The 26248-nt window shown below is 43.2% G+C and overlaps 2 protein-coding genes across 6 annotated transcripts in view; both read left to right on the top strand.

The window, feature by feature from the left end:
• The window catches only part of tsc1 (TSC complex subunit 1), a 41950-nt gene extending 35952 nt beyond the window's left edge, over window positions 1–5998 (top strand). For all 5 annotated transcript variants that reach the window (XM_033048918.1, XM_033048922.1, XM_033048921.1 and 2 more), the window contains 3 exons: window positions 702–895; window positions 1106–1264; window positions 4163–5998. In XM_033048918.1, the coding sequence (XP_032904809.1) occupies window positions 702–895; window positions 1106–1264; window positions 4163–4631 (822 nt within the window). In that variant the 3' untranslated portion in view covers window positions 4632–5998. The remainder of the gene's footprint in view (window positions 1–701; window positions 896–1105; window positions 1265–4162) is intronic.
• A 2709-nt stretch (window positions 5999–8707) lies between these two features.
• gtf3c5 (general transcription factor IIIC subunit 5) lies at window positions 8708–25998 on the top strand. The gene is made up of 11 exons (XM_033048923.1): window positions 8708–8990; window positions 10468–10696; window positions 11397–11595; window positions 12846–13041; window positions 14043–14147; window positions 15088–15202; window positions 16591–16671; window positions 18911–19008; window positions 22174–22256; window positions 23047–23189; window positions 24984–25998. The coding sequence occupies exons 1-11, from the start codon at window positions 8772–8774 to the stop codon at window positions 25133–25135; spliced, it is 1620 nt and encodes a 539-aa protein (XP_032904814.1). The 5' UTR covers window positions 8708–8771; the 3' UTR covers window positions 25136–25998.
• The last annotated feature ends 250 nt before the right edge of the window (window positions 25999–26248 follow it).

The following is a 26248-nucleotide window of genomic DNA, read 5'->3' on the forward strand; positions in this document are numbered from 1 at the left end:
ACTAACTCTGATTCTGAAAGCTCTCCAGCACTCTGATCAAGCTTTTATTCATCTGTCACAATTTCCTGGTGACTATCACATTTTGTCAGATGAGCTTTTATGTAGTGCTTTGGGACATTTCTCTTTGTTATTTGCTAATTATGTAGTACCTTAATATTAAGACCAGTGCCCATTTTGAAAGTATTGCAGATCTGGGAAGTCAGAGATAAAATAGAAAATACTGCAGGTCAGGCAGTTCATGGAGAGAGAAAAACACATGACCTTTCATCAGTAATCCTAAATATATATGCCATTCAGATGCAAGCTCATCAACGTGAAACAATAATTCATTCTCTCCCACAGCAGATGCTGAGTGTTTTCAGTATTTTCTGACCTAATTAATTTCCTTTTTTGGACACTGTGTTCAGTTCATGCATAGTTTTATATGCACATACACGTGTCTTTCTGCCCAACAGAAGTTCCTACTGCAGGCAAACCTTCTATTGTAAATATGCGTACCTTTCTGAGAGGTGTACTTTGTCAGGTGAAATATTAAACACCCTAGCAGATGAATGAAAAGTATAGCTTGATGTTATAAACAATTGGAAGATAAAATGTATATCAGACTGTTACCTGGAATACAATTTGCTACTATTCATGGAAAATCCTTTCCTTTTTATTCCTTCTCCCTCTCCCCACCACGCCTTTGTCATTTTGTTCAGGCAGCAGAGACAGAGATGGTTCAAGCCACTTTAATTCGAGAGAAGGAGAAAATGAGGAACCGCATCCAGCAGCAAACCCAGCGGATGGAGGCATCGCAACGGCGCATTGTGGAACTCGAAAGCCAGCTGAATAAGAAAGAGCATCTGTTAATGGAGCAAAAGAAATACCTGGAGAATGTAAAAAATATGGCTAGGTATGATGGTGCAGTGCATGTCCAAGATCTTGGTACGGTTCCTCGCCACAGTGGTGTTTTTATTCATTTGAATTATTCACTTTGCACCAATGGCATTCTGAAGTATTTGAAATGTGTCCTTCAGATTTTGTAGCAGGAGGGCAGGTTTTGAGATGGCTGAGCACCTTCACAGTGTTTTACAAATATCTATTTCATCTGTATTTCTTTCAGTGAAGAGCTGCAAGCAGCAGAAAGCCGTTACGAAGCTCAGAAACGGATAACACAAACTCTACAGACTGAAATCTTGGAACTTTACAGCAAGTTGGAGCGAACGGGACCTCCGGAGAAAATGTCTGCAGCAGAGAATAACGATCAGTCTGCACAGGAAATGTAAGTTCATTAAATTAACTTAATGCGACTCTTATGATTGAAGACACAACAAACTGTAGATGCTGGAATCTTGAGTAAAATGAGAAATGCTGGGTCAGGCAGCAACTTTGAAGGGAATGGATAGGCAACGTTTTGGTTTGGGACCCTTTGGAGTAGTAGAGACAAAGCTGGAATAGAGAGAAACAAGAAACTGCAGATGCTGGCCTACAATAAAGCTGCAAATTGTTGGAGTAATCTCTGGAAAACATGGATAGGTAACATTTCGGGTTGGGACCATTCGTCAGACTAACTGTGGTGGGGGGAAGAAAGCTGGAACAGAAGAGGGGAAGGACAGAAACTGGTATGTGATAGGTAGATATGGGTGAGAAGGGGGGTGGTTTGGTCTGCAGATGATTGCATTAAGGCCAGAGAAGAAATACAAATTGTGAAGCCAGAGGATGGGATGTGGGTGGAAGGGTTGGGTGGGGGTTAATGTCCATGTGGGACACGGGGGGGGGGGGGGGGGAGGAAGGAGAGAGAGAAAGGGGTGAGGGGTTAGGTTAGTAGTTACTTAAAATTGGAGAATTCAATCTTCATACCTTTTGTTTGTAAGCTACACAAGTGGAATATGAAGTGCTGTTCCTCCAGTTTGCATTTGGCCGTATATTGGCAAAGGGGCCAGGGACAGAAAAGTCGGAATGGGGAAGGGAATTAAAATGGTTAGAATGGATTTTTTAAATCTGTTTCTGATTAATAACCAAATGAAATCAGCTGAACCTTACCTCATGAGGTGGACAATTTGACCAGGAAGCTGATACATCGTGGCATTTTGTCATGAGTAAGCAGTTTGTTTTTTTTTCCCGTGAGTCTTGGAAAACTGTTGTCTACTGAAAAATCATGAAACTGAGTGAGATCTACCTGTTTTTACAGAACAAATGTGGGCATATGTTAATACACATAGGTGATATATAGTTAATACATATGCCCAAATTAATATATACATGTACTAAAATATTAATACCTAGTCCAAAAATATGAAAGCTCCAACTTGCTGGTGAAAGAAACTTTGGTGAAAGAACTCCACCCAGACATTAGAAAGGCTATAATTGACACCTATTAAAACTAGTCTAATAATCTAATCTAATCTAATCATGCAGTGTAGAAACAGGCCCGACAGACCCAACCTGCCCAAACCGACCAACACGCCACATCTTCACTGGTTATACCTGCCTGTGTTTGGCCCATATCCCTCTAAACCTAAACTAGGATCTCTCAAAATTAACCCATTATTTTTTTAATTTGTAGCCTTTATTCCAGGTTGACCCTTCCAATATTCAAAGTTGCTCAATCATCAGACAAAAATGTGATACATGGCATTCCTGTTTGGAGATCGTTTGACCATGAGACTTATTTTTGCCGCAGTAGCCTATTGACTATCCTGTTTTTTTAATTTTAAAATTGTTTGTGTTATGGGCCTTTTTGGGTTTCCTATAGGTACAAACTTTATCCTTTACATTTCAAGACTGAGGGACTTGCAATGAAATATGATATTTTTTTTAATCTCCAATACTTTTAAATTCATTTTTCTGATGTCCAACCATACACCTAGCTTTCTAATTCCATTGAATAATTGATGATTTGAATAATAGATGCATTTGGTTGTGTCTCCATGTTGGCAAATAATAATCTTTGCCACTTTGCCTGATTATTTGGTAACTCCTGCCACCATTGTGTGTGTGTAAAGGTTGAATGGGGCCACTATTTAGTGTGGTTGTGACAATGAACTAGTGAATGCCCCCTTGTACAGGGTACCAGATGCCCTATGGTAATCCCTGAAATATAGGAAGTAATGCTGATGGCCTTATTGAAACTAATTTATAGAAGATCAGTGTGGCATTTAAAATAAAATAGAACATTTGGCCAAATGGTTGCTTCCTGTGCTATATAATTATGTAACTCAACTTGAACTAGTGAAATCAAAAATCAATAAAATGTTTTTTATGGCCCAATCCTTAACCCTATCAGGATTAGAGATTGAATATAAGGCCATAAAACACGAGCAGAATTAGGCAATTGGGCCCATCAAGTCTGCTCCACCTTTCAATCATAGCATATCTATTTTCCCCCCTCAACCCTATTCTCCTGCCTTCTCGCTGCAACCTTTGATGCCCTTACTAATCATTTAGGATTGAGTTTTAAAAAAAAAAATAGTTTTAACAGTTGTTGGTCTTTAAAGTTTGCTCTCTCTTATCACCCCAGCCAGACATTGAGGGGCAGAGTCCGGTGTCCACACCCCATAAGCAAGGGAAGGGATATCACCCCAGGGGGCTACAGGAATGGCAAGGGTGTTTTGTTTTGAAGATGGGTACAAACGCCTCTGAATATGACACTATTGAATGTATCGACACTTGAGAATGTTGTTATATGGTTATAATGTGTGATGGGCACAGTTTTTGTTTTGTTTATATATTTTTATTCTGAAGTTTAATTTTGACATTTTTTTAAAGTCACCACACCACCAAATGACTGATCGTATTAGTTTTTGACCATTGATGGGTAATAAATCAAACATGTTTCTGCTGAACTGTTTGTAATAAATTGGGCGGCACGGTGGCGCAGCGGTAGAGTTGCTGCTTTACAGCGCCTGCAGCTGTAATCTTCTGTTTCCTCCCACCCTCCAAAGACGTACAGGTATGTCGGCAAATTGGCTTGATGAATGTAAAAAAAATTCCCTAGTATGTGTAGGATTGTGTTAATATGCTGGGATCGTTGGTCGGCGCAGACCCGGTGAGCCGAAGGGCCTGTTTCCGCGCTGTATCTCCAAACTAAACTGAGCCGTCGGATGCATAGCTCGGATGTCTTCTCTTAGTTGCAGAAATGTGATGTCTTTGCCTTATGCTCTTTTTCTTGTACGAATAGGGCTGAAAACCTTGTTATTTCGGAATCATTCGATGAGACCTCGGATGCAGAGAACAAAAACAAGCAAGCCAAGCCCCCAATGGCCCCCAGCATTGATCGATCTCCCAACAGGAAAGCGCAGCCACCACCAATGGTGTCTGAGCTGATGGACCAGAGCCAGGGTGCCCCAAGTATGATCTTTCTGGAGCAGCCCACAACACCAGTCACTGTCGGCTCCTATCCCAATTCCAAGAGTTTCCTCGGGATGCGTGCCCGTGAGCTATTCAGGAACAAGAGCGAAAGCCAGTGTGACAATGAGCGGCCCAAGATGGACAGCCTTTTGGACTCCCTCAAAACTGAATGCAACATGGAGCTGGGCAGTTCTTTGGGCCCCTTGAAACTGCAGGTGCCAGTGCAAAAACCCAGCCCAGAAAGTGTCAGACAGCTCAGCATAATGGACTATGACGGAACACATCATGACCAGAATTAATTTTTTTGGGGAGGAGGGGTGGGTGGGTGGCAAAGGTAGGTGGAATGGAAAGAAACTTAGTCAGTATTATTCTGAGCAGTTAATGCCTGCTTTGCTTTGTAAGCATGTCATAAGTTTAAAACAAGGTACAATCCAGTAAAGGAGTCGTGTTTCCTTCGATGGAATGTTTATATATTTAAGAGGGGAAAAAAAAGACATCAAATTCCTGTTTAACTGTGAACAAATATGTTGTCTTTAATGTTTTGCACTACATTATGTTGTACATATGATGTCTGTGTACGATGGCCACCCAGTTATGACGGAACATCTGATTGGAACCTTTTATACTCCCTCCCCTTCTAATGCTTGCTGCTGACCCAATCGGACTGCTCCTCTTCAGTTGGGATGGAAGCGTGACCTTGAAACCGTTCGTCGTACAAGCAGACTAACTATCTTGCGGTGTTCAAAAAGGCTGGACCAACTTCCCGCAGGAGCGATCTGTCGGACTGTGTACTCTAAATAATGAAACACTGCTGTGATTTTAACCCCCCTCCCACCACTCCTCTCCCACCACCACCACTTTCCCTCGGCACTGCAGTTGCTGTTTACTGTACTGCAATGATTTAGAGTTTTGAATTTGCTCGCCACATTTGGAATCAAGCCAGAGGCTGAAGGCAGGACTGCTTGTTGTGAATCAAAACTAAAGCCCTTGACCCACCATTTGAAGTATGATGGTTTTGTTCTTGGTATCGTGCCAGATTTGTGCGTCACCTGGAGGTGGGGGCAAAGGTTTGGGTTGACTGCTCAGATACAGTATTTTTTGCGGGGGTTCACAGTTGAGTTGACAATGAATATTGCGCAGTGATTCAATAAAGGGCTACCCTCCACAATTGCAATTCTTTTTGATTAAATTTATTTATCTTCTGACGATTGTTATTACCTTTTCAGTATTTTCATCTGGAATGTGGATGCAGTGCAAACCCTTTGTACAGCTTCAGGTGTATATGGAAATAGAATTGATTGTTGTCTTTCATCCTTGGTCTCTCTGATGTACTAATTTTTGGCCTATCAAATATTATGAACAGTGAAGTAAAGTATACAAGCTAGAAAATCAATTTTTCGTTGGTTATAGAATTCCTCTTGTTTAAAATGAGTAAGATATTGCACTGCCATTACTAACACAAGGGAGTAGAAATGCACTTTTAAAATTGCCCAAAATTCAAGGTTTCTCTACCGTTTTAAATGATGGAAGATCTTTTTAATTGGTCTATAATTGCTTATTTTACTACTTAATTGGATTAAGAACTAATTAATATGGTGCTGCCTGATTTGTTTTAATATCCAAGGACAGTGCTGGTCTGCAGAGAATAAATACTGGAATAAATTCTATCATGCTGGTGATTTCTCATTTGTCCACGTGCTGTTTATTCCCCAAAGCGAGAGCATCATCAGCAGGCTACATTCACTGCTTTTTTTTTTTTTTTTTTTTTGGTTAATTCCTTTGGGTTGGAGTTTTTGGTGCCTGTGACCTACTGGAGTCCTTGCGACCGTGCTCTTAATAGCTCTGCTTAGAATATTGACTTGCTGGGTGTGAAAGAATAGGAACATATGACTACACTAGAATAGAATGAAATGTGATGTTTCCAAAACATTGCTCTTCATATTTGAAGTCGGGGAAGACCTAAATAAATTATTGCATTCTAGTGTTGCTATGTACCACCACTGTGGTAGCATAGAATTAGTGAGATTTGGTTTGGGAAGCAAACAGCTTAATATATTTTTTAAAAAGACTCTAAAAGTGCTGGAATAACTCTGCGGGTGAGAGACAATCTCTGGAGAACATAGATAGGCGATATTTCAGATTGGGACCCTTCTTCCGTCTCCATGTTCACCAGAGATGCTGCTTGATCTGAGTTACTACAACATTTTGTCTTGTTTTGTAAATTAGCATCTGCAATTTTTAGTGTTTGCTAATGTAAAGCTGCTGGAACGATTTTGCATCCATCTGTCTAACTGGGTTACCAAGTCAGCTCCTGCTTACCTTGTTATTAGGCCTTGGGATTATAGACCTGTTTTTGGTGAGAATCAAATCTTGTCCCTCTTGAAAGCCCTTAACCCATAACTTTAATACATTTGGCATGATATTAAAATTAATTTTATTAACATTAGAGGCTGGGTGATCCGGATCCTAATATATGATCAACATAAATTGCAGTGTTAGCCCAGGTGTCCAGATGTGGATGTTGTCCAGTGGGATTTCAGCAAAGCCTTTGACAAAGTCCCACATGTTAGGCATGTCTGGAAAGATATGTCGCTTAGGACCTAGGGAGGGGTACCCAAGTGGATACGTAATTGGCTTAATGATGGGAAGCAGAGGGTTATGGTGGAAGGTTTTTTTCATAATGGGGACTTATGACTAGTGCCATGCTACAGGGATTGGTGCTGGGCCCATGGCTGTTCTTCATTTATTTAAATGATTTGGATAAGAATATACAAGGCATGGTTAGGTTTGCAGATGACACAAATTGGAGATATCGTAGATAGTGAAGATGTTTGTCAAAAATTACAGTAAAATCTTGGTCAGCTAGGTAAGGGGGCCAAGGAATGGCAAATGGTGTTCAATTCTGATATGTATGAAATATTACATTTTGGGAAGTTAAAGCAGGGTAGGACTTTCACAGTGAATGGTAAGGCCCTAGGGAATGTTGTAGAACAAGAAGGACTGAGGAGCACAAGAACAGTTTCTTCAAAGTGGTGTCACAGGTGGACAAGGTGGTTCAAATAGAATTTGACTACACACTGGTCTTCATCAGTAAAGACATTCAGTATAGCAGTTGGGATGTTATACTGTATCTGTAAAGATGTAGGTGAGACCGCACTTAGGAACACTGTGTACAGCTTGGTTACCTTGCTATGGGGAAAGACATAATTGCAAAGTTACTCTTTGCAATCTTTGGAAAGAATATTACTGGGACTTGAGGGACCTGAGTGATAGGGAGAGTGTCAGGCTAGGACTTTATTCCTTGGAGAGTGTAGGAGACTAAGGGGTAACCTCGGACATGTATTAAAAACATGAGGGATACGGATTAGGGGAATGCATGTCTTTTTCCCAGAGAAGTAGATTCAAAAACTAGTGGACAAAGGTGTATGGTGAGAAGGAAAAGATTTAAAAAGACCCGAGGGGCAACATGAGGGCTCAAACAAGCTCCCAGAGAAAATGGTTGAAGCTGGTACAATAACAAAAATTTTAATACATTTGGACAGGTACATAGGTGGGGAAGGTTCAGATAGACGTGGGTCCAAGCCAGGCAAATGAAACTTGCTTAAATGAGCAAATTGGTTGATGTGGGCCTAAGGCATGTTTCTTTGCTGTATTACACTGACTTCATGTTGTGAGTACATTTAAATATCCCTGCTGTTATTCACAAGAGTATGAACAAGTAAACGTAAGAAACTCTTCCTTTGAAAGCAAGGTCACTCACACGTAGATCTTGGAAAGAAAAGTGGTGGACAAGAATTGAACACAACTCCCAGTAGTGTTGTGACAGAAGAGCCATTTAAAAAAAAAAATAGAATAGACATAAAATGCTCAGCAGGGCTGGCAGCATCTCTGAAGAAAAGGTATGGGTGACGTTTCGTGTCCAGACCCTTGTTCTGACTCCAGAGATGCTGCCTGTCCCGGTGAGTTACTCCAGCATTTTGTGTCTATCTTGGGTGTAAACCAGTATCTGCAGTTCCTTCCTACACATTTAAACAGGTGTCAGTTTAAACAGGTGTTACCCAACCAGATGCAACTAAATTTAAAGTAGCTCTTCTTCCCAATAACCCTTTCTGGCTTAAGCCCTCCCTTCACCACCTCCAGTTTAAATTCCATTTGGAATATTTTGGAAGACCAAGAAACCAAGAACTAAGTGCCCCTCCCAGGGATGGGCATTGAAATATCATGTAATCTTAAAGAAAAATAGAGAACATGAGCCAAACTCCTGGCCATATGTATCCTTCACTCACCATTACCATTGGTTGTCATCACATTGCTGTTTACATAGCTTAATAATTATAGTACTTGAATATAACTTAATGTTAAGCGGAACCAACATCGTGACCGTTTGTTCCCCCACTAGTTGTAGGCCGGACGTAGTTAGGTGGGGACCAGATGCTGCCATGGCGGCCGTCATTGAGACGATGGAAGTGGAGTCGGAACCTGCGCTGAAGCCGACACCCGAGCTGGGGGCTGCCGCCAAGTTTGCCGGCTTGCAGACAACGGCGGTGAAAGTGCACTTTGACGCCGCGAAGCGACTGGTGTGCGCCGAGTACCCGGGGGTGGTCCGCGACCCGCTGAAGATGCTGGAGACGCTGGGCGGAGAGGAGGGGGTTTCCCGGGTGAGTCCGGGGCGCTCCGGCCTTCACCACTCGCCCCCAGGAATGGCCTTGACCTCTCCCTCCAACCGCGGGTTCTCCCCACATCAAGGAGACGCTGGAATCTTAAGTTAAACACGGAGATCTGGAGCAGCAACTTAGTGGGTCAGGCAGCATCTCTGGAGAAATGGAATGGGTCGAGACCCTTCGTTTAGTTTATTATTATCACGTGTACCGAGGTACAGTTAATTTTTGTTGTTGTTGCGTATCATCCAGTCAAAGAAAAGTATATACATGGTAACAATCAAGCCGTCCACTGTGTACAAATAAAGGGTTTTGGCCCGAAACGTTGCCTATTTCCTTCGCTCCATAGATGCTGCTGCACCCGCTGAGTTTCTCCAGCATTTTTGTGTACCTACAAATAAAGGATAACGGGTACAACATTTAGTGCAAGATAAAGTCCAATTAAAGATAGTTCAAAGGTCTCCAATGAGGTAGATGGGAGGTCAAGGCTGTACTCTAGCTGGTGTGAGGAGCTGCCTGATTATAGCTGGGAATAAACTGTCCCTGAATCTGGAGGTATGTGTTTTCAAACTTCTGATCGGAGTGAGATTGGTCTTTGATTATGCTGGTGGCCTTGCAGAGGCAGCATGAAGTGCAGTTGGAGTCCACAACGCTCTGCAATTTCTTGCGGTCTTGGATGGAGCTGTTCCCGAACCATGCTGTGATACGTCCTGATAAAATGCCTTCTGTGGCACATCTATAGAAGAGAAAATGCTTTCTACATTGCATCTGTAGAAAATAAAATGCTTTCCATAATCTCAAGAGATGCTGCTTGACCCGCTGAGTTATTCCATCACTTTGTGTTCTACATAAGATTACAGCATCTGTAGTTCCTTGTGCTTCCATTTTACTGTTCCACTTCTAAATCTTCTAAAAGTATGCCTACTGTGAAGAAGTTCTGCTCCACTCTCAGACTGGAAATCTGAAGAGGTATCCCGACCGAAAACATCCACCTCTCCACGTCCTCCATAGATGGTGTCTTACCCGCTGTTAGACTAGCATTTTGTGTTTTACAGGTGAAACAAGGTGGCCTTCACTTGCTGTGCTGAAATTAGTGACAAGGTTACATGGCTTGCTGGTGGGGCTCTTCTCTTAGAGTTATGTTTGCCGTTCAAATCGCATCCATTGATTTGAGTGCAAAGATCTAGTCTTGACAGTACTGGGAGAGTTGCACATTGGAAATTGAATTCCAGATGGGTTTTTTTAATTGCTGGCCCATCTGCCATCTCAAAGGTGCCCTAAATCATTCCACAGAACACAGGAGTGTATACATATTTGCTTAAGTTTGAGCAAATTAACATTGAGCAAAGCATCTGCTACACTAAATCTTGTCCTCTGATTGTTCAAATAATCGATCTATTGAAGGGCCAACTGGTTGACTGAGGGCCAACTGGTGTTTATGATAATAATTCTTTAAAATCTGTTTATTTTGGAATAGATTTACGCTGATCCAAGCAGGAGACTTGAACTGCACTTCCGTCCAAAGGATCCTTACTGCCACCCTGTGTGTGGTAACCGGTTCCCCTCAACCAGCATGCTACTCCGGGTCAAGAGGAAAAAGAAGAAAATCAGAGCAGAGGCACCTCCAAAGGAAGGAGAATGTGAAGAAGAGATTAAATATGAAATGGAAATTCTTGGTGTTATCGGGACCACTTACAAATTTCAGGGTAACATATAGTTGGATTGTGTATAATTCAGCTGTTTGTCTTCAGAAGAAATGGGGAAATGAATTCAATTCAGCCAGTAATGTGCAGGAGTTTTGTTAGGGAATTGGAGAAGAGGAGGGAATGTGTTATGATCCATCCAGTTCGTTGCTGACCAAGGGATGTTTGCCGGTGGAGCAAAAGAGAGGGAAAAGCCTTCATGGTACTTGGATGTGGACAGTTCTGTGGCACAATTTTGAAAAAAAAAAGCTTATTGACTTGGCCATTTTTTGTGCCTCAGCCAAGATATTTAAAAAAAAGACTCGTTAGCAAACGATTATCACATTGTAGGTGCTTGTACAAATGGTCTCTAACATATGCTACCTTGCAAGTATAGCCACAAAAATTCATAATTAGTTGTAATAACGTTAGGATGTCCTGAGATTGTGAAAGGCACTACTTTATTTCATTCTATGCAATGTTAGCAGGTGACAATTGTTTGTCTTTTTTTTACCTTAATGGCATATTTCCCCATTGCTTTCATCTTGGGTCATCTCCTTAATATTTTACATGTGGATATGCAGGGAATGGGTGGATATGGAATATGTGAAGAGTTGGTTTTGGCATCATGTTCGGTACAACTATTGTGGGCTGAAGAACCTGTACTTGTGCTGTGCTGTTCACCGGTTCATTGTCTGGTGAGTCTCCTGATTGTGTTTTACAGGTATGTCTGATTTCCAGTTTCTTGCCTTGCACAATACATCAGCAGGCTCACATATGTCCATGTACGACAAAGTTATTCTCCGCAAGCCGGAACACAAGGAGTTCTTTGATCAGGAGCTGCCGCTGTATATCCCTCCTCCAATATTTTCCCGTGTGGATAACCCTGTGGATTACTTCTATCGCCCAGAGGTCCAGCACAGGTCAGTACAGTTGACCGATGTGACAGGGTGTTGGCAGCATTGAACAGAAATGTGGCTTTTGGTTCATTGGGTCTGTCAGTTTCAATGTTTCCATCTCCTTTTAACTAACCTTAGCTCCACAGTCTCCTAATCATCATTTCTTCTTCCTTACCTTCGCTTCCAATCCATGCACTAGCAGGTTTTACTTTCTCGCCATTCTTTAGGAAAGATTTTTCTTGAATTTCCGAGTGCATTAATTATGAATGCCCTTTATGAATTAGTAGCACCTCGCCCCTTGGGTTCTCCACCTGCTTTACAACTGATCTGTCTGTAATCTCACTAAACATTCTCTTCGTGGAAATTTGCAGAATAGTGAAAGGCTTGGATAGAGTGGATGTGGAGAGGATGTTTCCACTAGTGGGAGAGTCTGGGTCATGGCCTTCGAACTAAAGGACGTTCTTTTAGGAAGGAGATGAGGAGGATTTTCTTTAGTCAGAGGGACCAAAGAGTCAAGGCTCTCTGAAATAAAGAAATCTTTCCTTCTTTGTACAAAGAGGCAACCTCTTACTGGTAAACACAGACTTTTGATTCTAGATTCTCTCACAAGAAGCAGCATCCCTTCACATCCACCCTGACAAGACCTCTCAGTATATATCTTTCAATCAAAGACAACTATCACTCTTCAAAATGTGTAGGAAAGAACTCCAGATCAAAGATAGACACAAAAAGCTGGAGTAACTCCGCAGGATTTCATATCTTTGGGTCAACGCCCTCCTGAGACCAGTCTGAAGGGTCTTAACCCAAAACGTCTCCCATTCCTTCTCTCCAGAGATACCGCCTGTCCCGCTGAGTTACTCCAGCATTTTATGTCCATCTCACTATTCAAAGCTCTAAGAATGAAGCCTAGTTCTTTCACTTTATTTTCAATACCCCCTCCCCCCAATTCCTACTTAATTCCTATTTAATTGCAAGGTGTTTGTGATATCCCAAGGTTACAAAAAGTATAACGATAATTAACGATAATACAAACTCTTTCATATTCTGTTAGTAGATACTAATTATTTCACAAACTCTAAAATTACAAACTGATGTTGATTACAAAATTCCTGTTACTTTTCCCAATGATTGGTCACAAATCCATTCTAATTGAATTTTTGATCTCTCATCCTACAAATGATTTCATTCTTGGATTTGTGGCAGAACAGTGGAAGATATATTGGGTGTGATTTTGAGATCAAACCCCATTGGCAATTATTTTGTCTGTTTCTCAGGGAAGGATATCAGCCTCCAAAATTGTCCAACGAGAATCTGATTGGTCTGGGACGAGCACGCCGTCCCCACAACGCCATATTTGTAAACTTTGACGATGCCGAGGTCCCATCCCAGCCACTTGAAGCTGCCGTTCAGAACTGGAGCAAATTTAACACTCAGGCAGCAGACCGGAAAGTTGAAGAAGAACTGAAAGGGGTGAGCAGTACTGGTGTCCATTTTTCATTTAAAGTGCTTGAACGTTGCTTATTTAGATCTATATTACCATTTAACTATTACAGCACGGAAACGGGCCATCTCAGCCCTTCTAGTCCGTGCCGAACACTTACTCTCCCCTAGTCCTATCTACCTCCACTCAGACCATAACCCTCCATTCCTTTCCCGTCCATATACCTATCCAATTTATTTTTAAATGATAAAATCGAACCTTCCTCCACCACTTCCACTGGAAGCTCATTCCACACAGCTACCACTCTCTGAGTAAAGAAGTTCCCCCTCATGTTACCCCTAAACTTCTGTCCCTTAATTCTCAAATCATGTCCTCTTGTTTGAATCTTCCCTACTCTCAATGGAAAAAAGCTTATCCACGTCAACTCTGTCTATCCCTCATCATTTTAAAGACCTCTATCAAGTCCCCTTGAAGTCAACCTTTCAATAAACAGCAGATAAATTCTTCCTGGTGGGGTGGTAAATATTCTTAGTGGTGGAATTATTATATTGCTGTTTGTAAGACAAATTGGCTGCAGCAATTTCCCATATTACAAGCTGTCCACACTTCAAAATGCTTTGTTGGTTGTAAAGTGATTTGAGACGTCGTGAGTTTGTGAAACACTCATCATTTTCAAAAAAAATTTGTAGTGCAATGCTACAGTATAAATAACAGAAACTGCCAGAAATATTCAACAGGTCAAGCTGTATCTGTGGAAAATGAAACAGAATTAATATTTCAGATTATTAGAAGAGTCTTAAACCTGAAACATAATTCTGTTTCCCTTTCCACATACGTTACTTAACCTTCTGAGGGCTTCTAGTATTCTCTGTTTCAGTTTCCGGTATTTTTGATGGTGTTGATGTGCTATTTCCATCAACAAACAAAGTATTACACGTACCTTGTTGTGAGTTGTGTGAGATGCGGCCTTGTACTTGTGAATGGTAGAACTTGGCATCTCATTGAGCAGATTTGTTATCTGTCTCCTCAGATCTTTGCAATCCGGCCCATTTGGTCCAGAAATGCAGTTAAGTCAAATATTAATGTGCATCCAGAGAAGCTGAAGCTGCTGCTGCCTTTTGTAGCCTACTACATGGTGAGTCACAGAGGGTGCTCGACAAAGAATCATACAGCACACCATCGGGCCCTTTCAGCCCACCTCATCCATGCCGACCGTTCATGATGTCCATCTATGCTAATCCCTTTTGCCTGCATTAGGCCACTATCCTTCTATGCCTTTCCACTCCGAGTTCATGCCTGCACCCCTTTTAAGCATTGTAATTGTATCTGCCTCCACCACCACTTCTTGGCAGATGTTTCAGATATTCACTGCCCTCTATGTGAAAAGCCTACCCCTCAGATGTCCTTTGGGGTGGGAGATTGCAACCTTCATGTGGTCCACCCTGATTCGACTAATGCAATCAACCCGACGTGCACAAACAAATAGATCAAATAGAACAAGTTGTCCTCCAACTTTAGGCTGTGCACGCCATGCTCAAGAAGAAGAAGAAGATGTCCTTTAAAATTCTCCATTTTCACCTTAAACACATGTCCTCTAAATCTGAGCTTCTCTCTCTCTACACTGGAAAAAAGCACCAGACTGTCTATGCCCTTCACATTCTTATAAACCTCTAAGGTCTACTCTCAACCTCCTACCTTACAATGTGAATAAAGCCAATCTATTCAATCTCTTATAACTACAACTCACCATTCCAGGCAACGTCCTGGTGAATCACTTCTGCACACTTTCTATTGCTACCATATCCTCCTATCGTATGGTGACCAGAACTGTACACTGTGTACTTGGTTGACCAATACTTTGTACAACAGCAACATGTCCCCAGCCTATGAAGGCAAGCACACCAAATGCCTTTTTCATCACCCTATTCACTCATATCACCATTTCATTTATGAACTTGCACTCCAGTCTCTGTACATCCATGCTCCTAAAGCCACTGCCGTTTACTCGGTATGTCCCACGAGAGATTTGACCTTCCAAAATGCATGACCTCATGCTTGTCTGCTCTTTTTCACAGCTTACAGGTCCCTGGCGAAGTCTCTGGGTGAGGTTCGGATATGACCCAAGGAAAGATTCCAAGGCAAAGATTTATCAGGTGTTGGATTTCAGACTTCGTTGCAGCACCAAACATGGTAACTGATGGAAGGAGAAATTGATTACACTCTGTGCTTAAAAACAAAAAAATATACATGTAATACAAGGAAAGGAATATATGTATTTTCTACCTACATTTTCTCTTCTCTGTTCAGTTGATCTCCTAGTGTAGTATTGGGGGACCGCTACACTGTCAGCTGCCATCTTTTATATTAGATGCTAAGCTGAACTCCCATCTGGCCTTGCGGATTTGAGTGAACCTATGGCAACATCTTGAAGGAATACTGTGTCCAATTTGCGTGCAGCAGGCTACCAAAATGACAATGTGATAAGAAGCAACAGATCTTTTGTTTCAGTGTTTATTGAGGAATAAAGATGGTCTAGGCTGCTTGGGAAATCTTTCATGTTCATAGTCAGATTTCAAACAATTTAGGATGGAAAATATTCTTCCTTACATCTCCTATCTCTTGGAGTCTGAAGAAGGGTCCCGACCCAAAACGCTACCTATCCATGTTCTCCAGAGATGCTACTCCAGCAGTTTTCTGTTAACCAGCATCTGCAGTTCCTTGTGTCTACACCTATCACTTGCCCTTTAACTTGTGCCTTCGTCATGGATATCCCTGCTAAGTGAAAATACTTCTCCGTATTTATCCATCAGTATCTTCAATATTTTGTATATCTCAATCAGATAATTCCCTAGTTGTTGTCTCATCAAACAGAATTAACCCAACCTGACCAGTCTCCTTGTAACTGCATTCATCCTTTCCAGGCAACGTCCTGGTGAAACAACTCATTCACCAGGATGTTTCCTGGAATGGATGAATGCAGTCACTGAACTGATGTTGTGGGATCTTCTCTATTAAGCTGGGAGGATAGCCAACTCCCTGATTTGACACCTTAGATGAAAGCTGTACCCCCTGTCAATGAGGCACTCTCTTGGTACTGCTGGTCCCTCAGTAATCCTCCTCTGCTGGTGCAGCATTCCTGGGAATGTTTTGTGTTCAACTCCCTGCACAGCATTATTGCTCAGGAAAGACATTACATACCTGCTCCTGAATGGTATTGGTTTATTATTGTCACGTGTACCGCGATACAAAGAAAATATTTTGTTTTTGCGTGTTACAGAGTTAGATCGGATACAATCCAGTCATACAAAAGGATGGCATCAGAGCAAAGGAAAACTGCAGAATATAGTTTTCAGCATTGTAGTGTTACAGTTACAGAGGAAAAAGTCCGTTGTCCGCATTAAGGTGGGTTGGAAGATTTGTACTGCAACCCTATCTTATGGACGAACCATTCAGTAGTCTGATAACAGAGGGAAAGTATCTGTTCCTGAGTCTACTAAAACCTATAAAGAACCAGTAAATGGAAATGTCACTGTTAAGTGTCAATGAGGGTACAGACATAATTGTATTTTACTTTACAGGTTATATGCCCTCTGACATGCCAGTGAAGGCAAAGCGCAGCACATTTAACTACAGCCTGCCCATTACCATCAGCAAGCCAGGTAAGATTCAGTAAGTGTATGTTTAATGTCGGACACTAACAAACCTTCTAATTCAGCCTCCCCTGTACGAGTTATGATTTATGATGCCATGGGTATTTGAGATCAACTTGGATATAAGATATAAAATTTGACCTCCCCTAGCCAGTACATAAATCTCAACCTTGACAATAGTTGGAACCTACAGGTACACAAAAATGCTGGAGAAACTCAGCGGGTGCAGCAGCATCTATGGAGCGAAGGAAATTAGTAACGTTTCGGGCCGAAACCCTTCTTCAGACTGATCAGTCTGAAGAAGGGTTTACATAGAAACATAGAAACATAGAAATTAGGTGCAGGAGTAGGCCATTCGGCCCTTCGAGCCTGCACCGCCATTCAATATGATCATGGCTGATCATCCAACTCAGTATCCCGTACCTGCCTTCTCTCCATACCCTCTGATCCCCTTAGCCACCAGGGCCACATCTAACTCCCTCTTAAATATAGCCAATGAACTGGCCTCGACTACCCTCTGTGGCAGGGAGTTCCAGAGATTCACCACTCTCTGTGTGAAAAAAGTTCTTCTCATCTCGGTTTTAAAGGATTTCCCCCTTATCCTTAAGCTGTGACCCCTTGTCCTGGACTTCCCCAACATCGGGAGCAATCTTCCTGCATCTAGCCTGTCCAACCCCTTAAGAATTTTGTAAGTTTCTATAAGATCCCCTCTCAATCTCCTAAATTCTAGAGAGTATAAACCAAGTCTATCCAGTCTTTCTTCATAAGACAGTCCTGACATCCCAGGAATCAGTCTGGTGAACCTTCTCTGCACTCCCTCTATGGCAATAATGTCCTTCCTCAGATTTGGAGACCAAAACTGTACGCAATACTCCAGGTGTGGTCTCACCAAGACCCTGTACAACTGCAGTAGAACCTCCCTGCTCCTATACTCAAATCCTTTTGCTATGAGGCAGTTCCTTCTTGAACACAATAGTTGGAACCTGTCAGGTTTGGGTCGGGTAACTTGGAAGCAAGTTTTAGGTTTAGGTTTTTTATTGTCATGTACAATGAAAGTGTAAATGAGAATTGAAGTACAATGAAAAGCTATGTTTTCCATGCTATTCAAACAGATCAGATGTACAGTACCATACATACATTCAAACAATTCAATCTTGAGTACAGTAGATAGTGCAAAGTGGAAGATACAGAGTGCAGAACATAGTTCTCAGCATTTCGATGCATCAGTTCCATATACTTTGGTACTGGATCCAATGTATGGTCAGTGTTGTGGAGTTCAGCTCTCACACTTTCTGATTTAAAAAAAAACAAAACTCATTCAACTGTAGATTTATGTCTATTTTACTGCCTTCACTTAAAAAAACAAAATAAATCAATAGATATTTTTTAGATAATATATACATCTATATATTGAGTATGAGTTGTATGTTGATCTTTACCCAGCCTATAAGTTATTCATCTCCAGCACAAATTATTCAGTGAAAATTTCAGTGAATAAACACCCACTTTACAGTTTTATATGGAACGTCATGTTAATACTACATTCTACAGCCATTATCATTTCTGACCGTATAGGTGATATTTTTATAGATGCCTTCTGATTTATACATGTCCAATTAGTAGAATGAGGATTTTTTTTCTGTTAGAACCTACTCTGTTTAAAGAATTTATCTGAAAAGAGAGAGAAGATGTTGACGTTTGTTTAAAACCTTCCCATCCCTGACGTCTTCTTTGCTCTTGCCTCCATTGGAAATCCCTTCAGTTGACCCAATCTGAACCTCTTACACATGCAGGACTTTAATTACTCCAGCACAGGTAGCTGTGCCTTCAGCTGTCTGAGCATTACCTCTGGAATTATCTCTTGCATCTCTGCCTCTCTCGTCTTCCTCACAATGTTTCTTTAAGTCTGTGAAGTGCATGGGCCTGTTTTACTGCATTAAAGTCAATGTGTAACTTTAAACCATGGTCACCAATGAGCCATCTAAGTGCTGATCGAAATTGCTCAAAAATCTGACTAACTGAAGTTAATAGACATCAAATCAGCAACAAGAAACCCATTAAGCTATCAGGAATATCTTGCTCAATGCCTTAACAGCAACAGCATTGTCCTTGAAACCACGGCTAATACTAGTTGATCAACACTATTTGCCCAATGTAGGCTACTGAACTTGACAAGTGTGGATTATTAAATGACACAGACTGTATTGCTTTTTAATTGTATGATTTTGATATTCCCTCTAACTCCTAGTCCCCCAGGTTGTGCGTATTCAGGATCTAACTAAAGCTCCAAAGATTCTCGGCTACCCACATAGGAGAATGCTCACCCTGTCTGGATACAAACTCAAAGTAAGTTTCCACACACAATGGTGGTGTGAGAATTTTGCTCAATGTATTTAAAGATAAAACTATGTGTAGCGAAATATGGGGTCAGAGAGGGATAGTGGACTGACCAGAGAGAGTCGTGAGGAGGGACATGCATCTGCTACAGAGAATAAGGTGAAAGATTGGACACACGTGAATGAGTTAAAATTAATGTAATATACGAATAACCACTAGGTGGTGTTGTGATGAACATTTGTACACTGTTTTGTCCAAATGGGATAATTGATTAACTGGTTCTTTTCACACCCATCTATCTATCTATCTATCTATCTATCTATCTATCTATCTATCTATCTCTATCTAATATATAAAACTGTGTGCCTGTCGCCTGCCGTCCGTCCGGCTGCCTTTCTTCCTTTTGATTCGTTTCCATCGTGTGATGTCACAATGCCCAATGCTCGCAGATGTCCAATCACAATGCCCAATGCTCGCAGATGTCCAATCGGAATGGATTCATTTACATGGCCGGCTGCCGGCTGCATTTCTTCCTTTGATTCACTGCAACTCCAAAACCAGACGCAGAATCGCCGACATCTTTTCCATTTCGGTAGAGATTTCACTTTTCTTTCTAAGTATCCGCTCCTCATTACATTTCGTCGTGTTTAAGTACACGTTTTTAATCAAATCCTTCCCCCCCCCCCCAATATTTCAAAAATAAACTGGCTTCTCACCCATAGAAGCAGCACCAGCCCCAGCCCCTGGTGAACGTTCCATTGTGTGATGTCACAATGCCCAATGTTCACATATGTCCAATCGGAACTTAAGAGGGAGTTAGATGTGGCCCTTGTGGCTAAAGGGATCAGGGGATATGGAGAGAAGGCAGGTACAGGATACTGAGTTGGATGATCAGCCATGATCATATTGAATGGTGGTGCAGGCTCAAAGGGCCGAATGGCCTACTCCTGCACTTAATTTCTATGTTTCTATGTTTCCCTCTCCTCACCCCTCTCCCTCTTCCACCCATCCCTCTCTCCCCCACCCCTCCCTCTTCCCCTCCCTTTCCCTCTCTCCCCCACCCCTTCCTCTTACCCCTCTGTTCCTCTTCCACCACTCCCCCGTCCCTCTTCCACCACTCCCGCTACCCCTCTACCCCTCTCTCCCCACTCTTCCACTTCTCTCCCCTTCTCTCCTCCCCCTCCCTCTCCTCACCCCTCTCCCTCTCCCATCCCTCTCTCCCCCACCCCTTCCCTCTCTCCCCCTTCCCCCTATCCCTCTGTCCGTCTTCCATCACTCCCCCTACCCCTCTCCTCCTCCCTCCCCACTCTTCCACTTCTCTCCCCCCACCCCCTCCACTCTCCCTCCCCATTCTTTCCCCTCTCTCCCCCACCCCTCTCCCCCTCCCTCCCTCCTCCCCATCCCCCCCTCCCCCACATCTCTCTCCCCATCCCCCTCTCTCACCCCCTACCCCGCTCTCCTTTCTCTCCCAAATCTGTCCCGTTTCCTCCTCTCCCCTCCCTCCCCTCTTCTCACCCCCCCTCCCCCCACCTGTGTGTTTGGGGGGTGGTTAATGTGAGTGTGATGCCGCAGCCCACCCCCCCCCCCCCAATATTTCAAAAAATACTGGCTTCTCACCCATAGAAGCAGCCCCAGCCCCAGCCCCTGGTGAACGTTCCATCGTGTGATGTCACAATGCCCAATGCTCAAAGACATTCTTGCCATAGTGGGAGTACAGAGAAGGCTCACCAGACTGATTCCTGGGATGTCAGGACTTTCATATGAATAAAGACTGGATAGACTCAGCTTGTACTCGCTAGATTTTAGAAGATTGAGGGGGTATCTTATAGACTTACAAAATTCTTAAGGGGTTGGACAGGCTAGATGCAGGAAGATTGTTCCAGATGTTGGGGAAGTCCAGAACAAGGGGTCACAGTTTAAGGATAAGGGGTAAATCTTTTAGGACCGAGATGAGAAAAACATTTTTCACACAGAGAGTGGTGAATCTCTGGAATTCACTGGCACAGAAGGTAGTTGAGGCCAGTTCATTGGCTATATTTAAGAGGGAGTTAGATCTGGCCCTTGTGCCTAAAGGGATCAGGGGGTATGGAGAGAAGGCAGGTACAGGATACTGAGTTGGATGATCAGCCATGATCATATTGAATGGTGGTGCAGGCTCGTAGGGCCGAATGGCCTACTCATGCACTTAATTTCTATGTTTCCCTCTTCTCACCCCTCTCCCTCTCCCACCCATCCCTCTCTCCCCCACCCCCCTTCCCTCTCTACCCCACCCCCTTCCCTCTCTCCCCCCGCCCCCTTCCCCATACCGCTCTGTCCCTCTTCCACCACTCCCCCTACCCCTCCCTCCCCACTCTTCCACTTCTCTCCCCTTACCCCACCCCTCTTCCTCCGCCACCCCTCTCTCTTCCCTTCCCTTACCCTCTCTCCCCCACCCCTTCCCCTCTGTTCCTCTTCCACCACTCCCCCGTCCCTCTTCCACCACTCCCGCTACCCCTCCCTCCCCACTCCTCTCCCCCTCTCCCTCTCCTCATCCCTCCCCCACCCCCCTTCCCTCTCTCCCCACCCCCTTCCCCCTACCCCTCTGTCCCTCTTCCATCACTCCCCCTACCCCTCTCCTCCTCCCTCCCCACTCTTCCTCTTCTCTCCCCCCTTCCCCCTCCTCTCTCCCCACTCTTTCCCCTCTCTCCCCCCACCCCTCTCCCCCTCCCTCCATCCTCCCCTCCCTCCATCCTCCCCTCCCTCCCCATCGCCCCCTCCCCCACGTCTCTCTCCCCATCCCCCTCTCTCCCCTCCTACCCCGCTCTCCTTTCCCTCCCAAATCTGTCCCGTTTCCTCCTCCTCCTCTCCCCTCCCTCCCCTCTTCTCACCTCCCTTCCCCCCCCCCTGTGTGTTTGGGGGGTGGTTAATGTGAGTGTGATGCCGCCGCCCCCCCCCCCCCCCGCAAACGCCGTTAGGGAAACAGACCCAACGTGTCTGCACTTGGTCTAGTGTTTTATAAAATTCTGATTTAAAATTTGTTTTAGCCAGTCTTGACACTCTCTCTTCCCACCCAACTGTATCTCCCTGCAGATTTGAATGGACTGAGTGCCAGCAAAGGATTGGATTAGATCAGAATGCAATAGGTTCATTGTATAATGTTTATCGTCCTGATATCTACTTTTCTTATAATTCCAGGAGTCGGTGTACATCTTCCGAGAGGACACTTTGCCACCCTATCGCCAGATGTTTTATCAGCTGTGTGACTTGGATGTAGACAGGTGCTGTTCATTGGACTAGAATAGGAAGGGGTTTCAGTGGGAGAGTGAATGGGACGTACAAGTACCGGGGGCTTTGGTTTTAAACTTCTCACTATTTAACTGAGTTGTCTTGGGGATAAATATTGGCCTGGACATCAGCAAGGAACGTCCCGGTTGTTCTTCAAAACAGTGCCATCAGATCTTGTACACAGACCTGGAAAGACTGATGGGACCTTGGTTTAAGTTTCCGTCAGTTTAGTTTAGAGGTACAGCTCAGAAACAGGCCCTTCGGCCCACTGAGTCCGTGCTAAACAACGATCACCGTACACTAATATGGCCCTACACAATAGGGACATTTTACTGAATCCAATTAACCTACAAACGTGCACATCTTTGGAATGTGGGAGAAAACCGGAGAAAACCCATGCCGTCATGGGGAAGACGCACAAACTCCATACAGATAACACCATAGTAAGATCCATAGTCAGGATCGAACTTGGGTCATTGGCGCTGTGAGGCAGCAACTCTACCAATGGCCACTGTGCCACCAGTCAGACCTACACTAAGCCAATGTGTCGGGAGTGGGACTTTAATCTTCAACCTTCTGACTCAGGATTCAAGTTTGTCACGATCAGCACATTATGACCTAGACTATTGTGTATTTTCTGTAACCTTAAGTAGAATTTTATCAGTAGAAATGCAGGTTTAGATTTGTGTACCCGCTTACCTAGCTTTCAGAGTGTTTCAAGTATTACAAGTGTTGAATGATGGCCATCTCCTCTCTGAAACTGGTTCCCTTCTGTTACTTCAGTTTAAAAAATATCATCCATCGCAATAATGGCAACGAGACCACATGTGATGAGAGGGATGGCTGGTGTTTGCCAAAAACCAGTGATGACCTCCGGGATCGGATGTCCAACATGATTAAAGAGGTCTGTCGCAAAAATCGAGCAGGTGAGGCCGGTAACTAGACTGAAAAGAAGAATCAAAATCTTTTTCTTCGTGTCGACGTGACTTTGTTTCTCTCCCTGCTTCAACCACTGACTATCCTTTTTCAGCTACGAGCAAAGTGCTGGAGGAACTCAGTAGGTCAGGCAGCATCTGTGGAAAGAATAGATGGACAACGTTTCAGGTCGTGACCTTTCTTAAGACTGAGTCATGACCTAAAACATCGCCTGTCCATTGCCTTCACAGATGCTGACCGACCCACTAAGTTCCTCCAGCACTTTGTTTTATTTTGTTCAAGGTTCCAGCAAACGCAGTTCCCCGTGACTCCTTTTGCTCCTCTGCTGTAACTTCAGTTAAATTTATTCATGCTATTTAAATTATTTAATTACTGCGGCGACATTCACCCAGTAACTTTCTCCCCTAGACTACGGAGCCCAGTATTCCTGTGTCCGCCTTCATGCCTAGATCCAGTCGTGTTCACATTCGCTGCTTGCTCTCCAATATATTTTATTTTAGAAGTTTGCGAACATGAGAACCTTGACCTGTGACTAGCATTTATTTGACAACTATTGTGCTGAATTGCACTCTGCTGCAACTGAACACAGTATCTGTGTGTAATATGTGTGAATTAAGCAAATACATAGTATTTATGAAGGAACTGCAGATGCTGGAAAATCGAAGGTATACAAAAATGCTGGAGAAACTCAGCGGGTGCAGCAACATCTATGGAGCGAAGGAAATAGGCAACGTTTCGGGCCGAAACCCTTATGGGTTTCGGCCCGAAACGTTGCCTATTTCCTGAAATGGTTCCTATTCGGCTCGAAACGTTGCCTATTTCCTTCGCTCCATAGATGCTGCTGCACCCGCTGAGTTTCTCCAGCATTTTTGTGTACCTCTACATAGTAGATGTATTGCTGAAACCTCCACCATAAGACAATTTTATTATAGAAAAAATATATATCATACACAGAGATGTTCTGTAGCTTTGATGTAAAATTTTATAATAAAGACGCACCGTACAGTTTGGCTCAACACGTCAAAGCTGACCAAGATGCCCCATCTAAGCTAGTCTTTTTGCCTGTGTTTGGCCCGTACACCATAAGGTGTTACAGTGCACTTCTGCCTATCTTAAAAGGAGGAAAAGCTGTGTACATGGTATTTTGAAGAGCCATTGGTTAACATTCTCAATTTGGGGATATAAAATTGTATCTTCAAGTATCTCTCCAATATTTAAGCCCAAATATCTTGGGCTGGCTGGCACTTCTGCAGGAGTGCAGCCTGTGCCAATGACTCTTCAAACTCTGGCATTGTGCCACTCTTTGCCTCCCCATTGTTCATCCTTTCATGCTCGCCCCAAGTCTCACCAAGCCACTTGTTTCTGCAACTCATTGGACTCATTCACTTGCAGTGATGTCGTCATTCATGTATCTGTATAACATGGCAATCTTGGAATTCTGTGACATCCATCCTAGTCTCAGATTAACTGAAACATAAAGAATGATTGTCTCTAACTTTGGGGGATTTTTCATATTTGAAGCTCAAGCACCTTTGGGGAATTTTGCAGCTGCCTGAACATCCTCTGTCTACAGGTGTATTGGAGATTTGACTTGGGTAACATCTCCTCTTCACTAACATTGTTCAGCATTTGGAAGTTACACTGTTCACCATCAGGAGTTGCCGTCTGGTGTTAACGTATGGGCAGCTGGGAAGTCCAGATTGGGAACTGTTCTCCCGAGCACTGTGAAGCTGATATTGGTTTTATATGTCATTGTTTTTCTTTTCCTTTTCCCTCGTGCTCAGCTTCGACTTGTCTGAGAAAGAAACCATCAGTCACTCAGGAGAGAGAAGAGCATGAATCTGCAGAGGAGGAGGAGGAAGATGAGGAAGAAGAATACGCACCGTCGGAGGGAAGCGAAAATGAAATGGAGACCGAGATTCTCGATTACATTTGACTATATCGGATGTGAGCTGGACTTGGTTACATGAGGCGAGAGACAAACACAGATTGTTGCATTGAAAGCACACTGACATGAGATGGTCACTATGCAGGGAGTGTCTGTAATAATATGCAGCACAGCCTCGTGCTCATGTAGCTGGCTGCATTGGACCAGCATCTCTGACAGAAACTGCTGTTGCAGTTGGGAATTGGCAATTGATCAGTTGCTTCTGGTTTTGTTTATTGGAATGTGACCAAACCGCGCATACGGTGATCACTGACGAAGCGTTATGGAACCGGACTGCTGGTGTACAGCATCTTCTGTCTCTCTGTTATATGAACAGGGAGGCTATTGGATTGTGTGGAGGCTCAGTAACTCATTTACTTATCAGTGAGTCATGGGTTGTTAGTTGAGGTTCATCGCCATGTCGATGTGAAAATGCGTGGTTGAGTGGTGGGCTGCAGGCTGGTGTTCTCTGTGACTCCTTACCTTCCATGCCTTCTCCTGCACTGAGTATCCATTCCCAATTAGGCCTTTAATAGGAGGCTCATCCACCAAGACCAGCTTCCTGTTGCTGGCCACGTTGTAGGCACCAGAACCACTTCCAGACATTCTCATTACAGGTGCCAACGTTCAATTGCAAGACTTTTATTGTTAGGTAGTTTAGTGTTTTTTTAATTTGTAAACCAATGAAAGGGTAGTTGTGCTTCCAGTTCTCCAAGGTGGTGATCTTCCATTTGGGGTGAAATGAAATCCAGAAAGGACAGAGAATTCCTTCAACAGTGGGTCCACCATCAGACTATGGCAGAGGTGAGGGAAAGCATGGTGTTCACCGTTGTGTGTGAATTCAATTAAATTGAATACATTTTATTACCCGAGTATGTATACATACAAATAATTTACCTTGGTAATTTGCTCGCAAGGTTAACAACACGATATACAGTAAACCATTAAAAATAAAACGTTATAATTTAAACATGTGAAGAATAAAATAATATACCAGAGCAAAAGGAGGCTACAGACATTTGGCTGTTGAGTAGAGCTACTGCTCATGGAAAAAAGCTGTTTATGTCTGGCTGTGGCGGCTTTGACAGTCCGGAGTCGCCTTCCAGAGGGAAGTGATTCAGC

Source organism: Amblyraja radiata, chromosome 32, assembly GCF_010909765.2.
Source record: "Amblyraja radiata isolate CabotCenter1 chromosome 32, sAmbRad1.1.pri, whole genome shotgun sequence".
Classification (NCBI taxonomy): Eukaryota; Metazoa; Chordata; class Chondrichthyes; order Rajiformes; family Rajidae; genus Amblyraja; species Amblyraja radiata.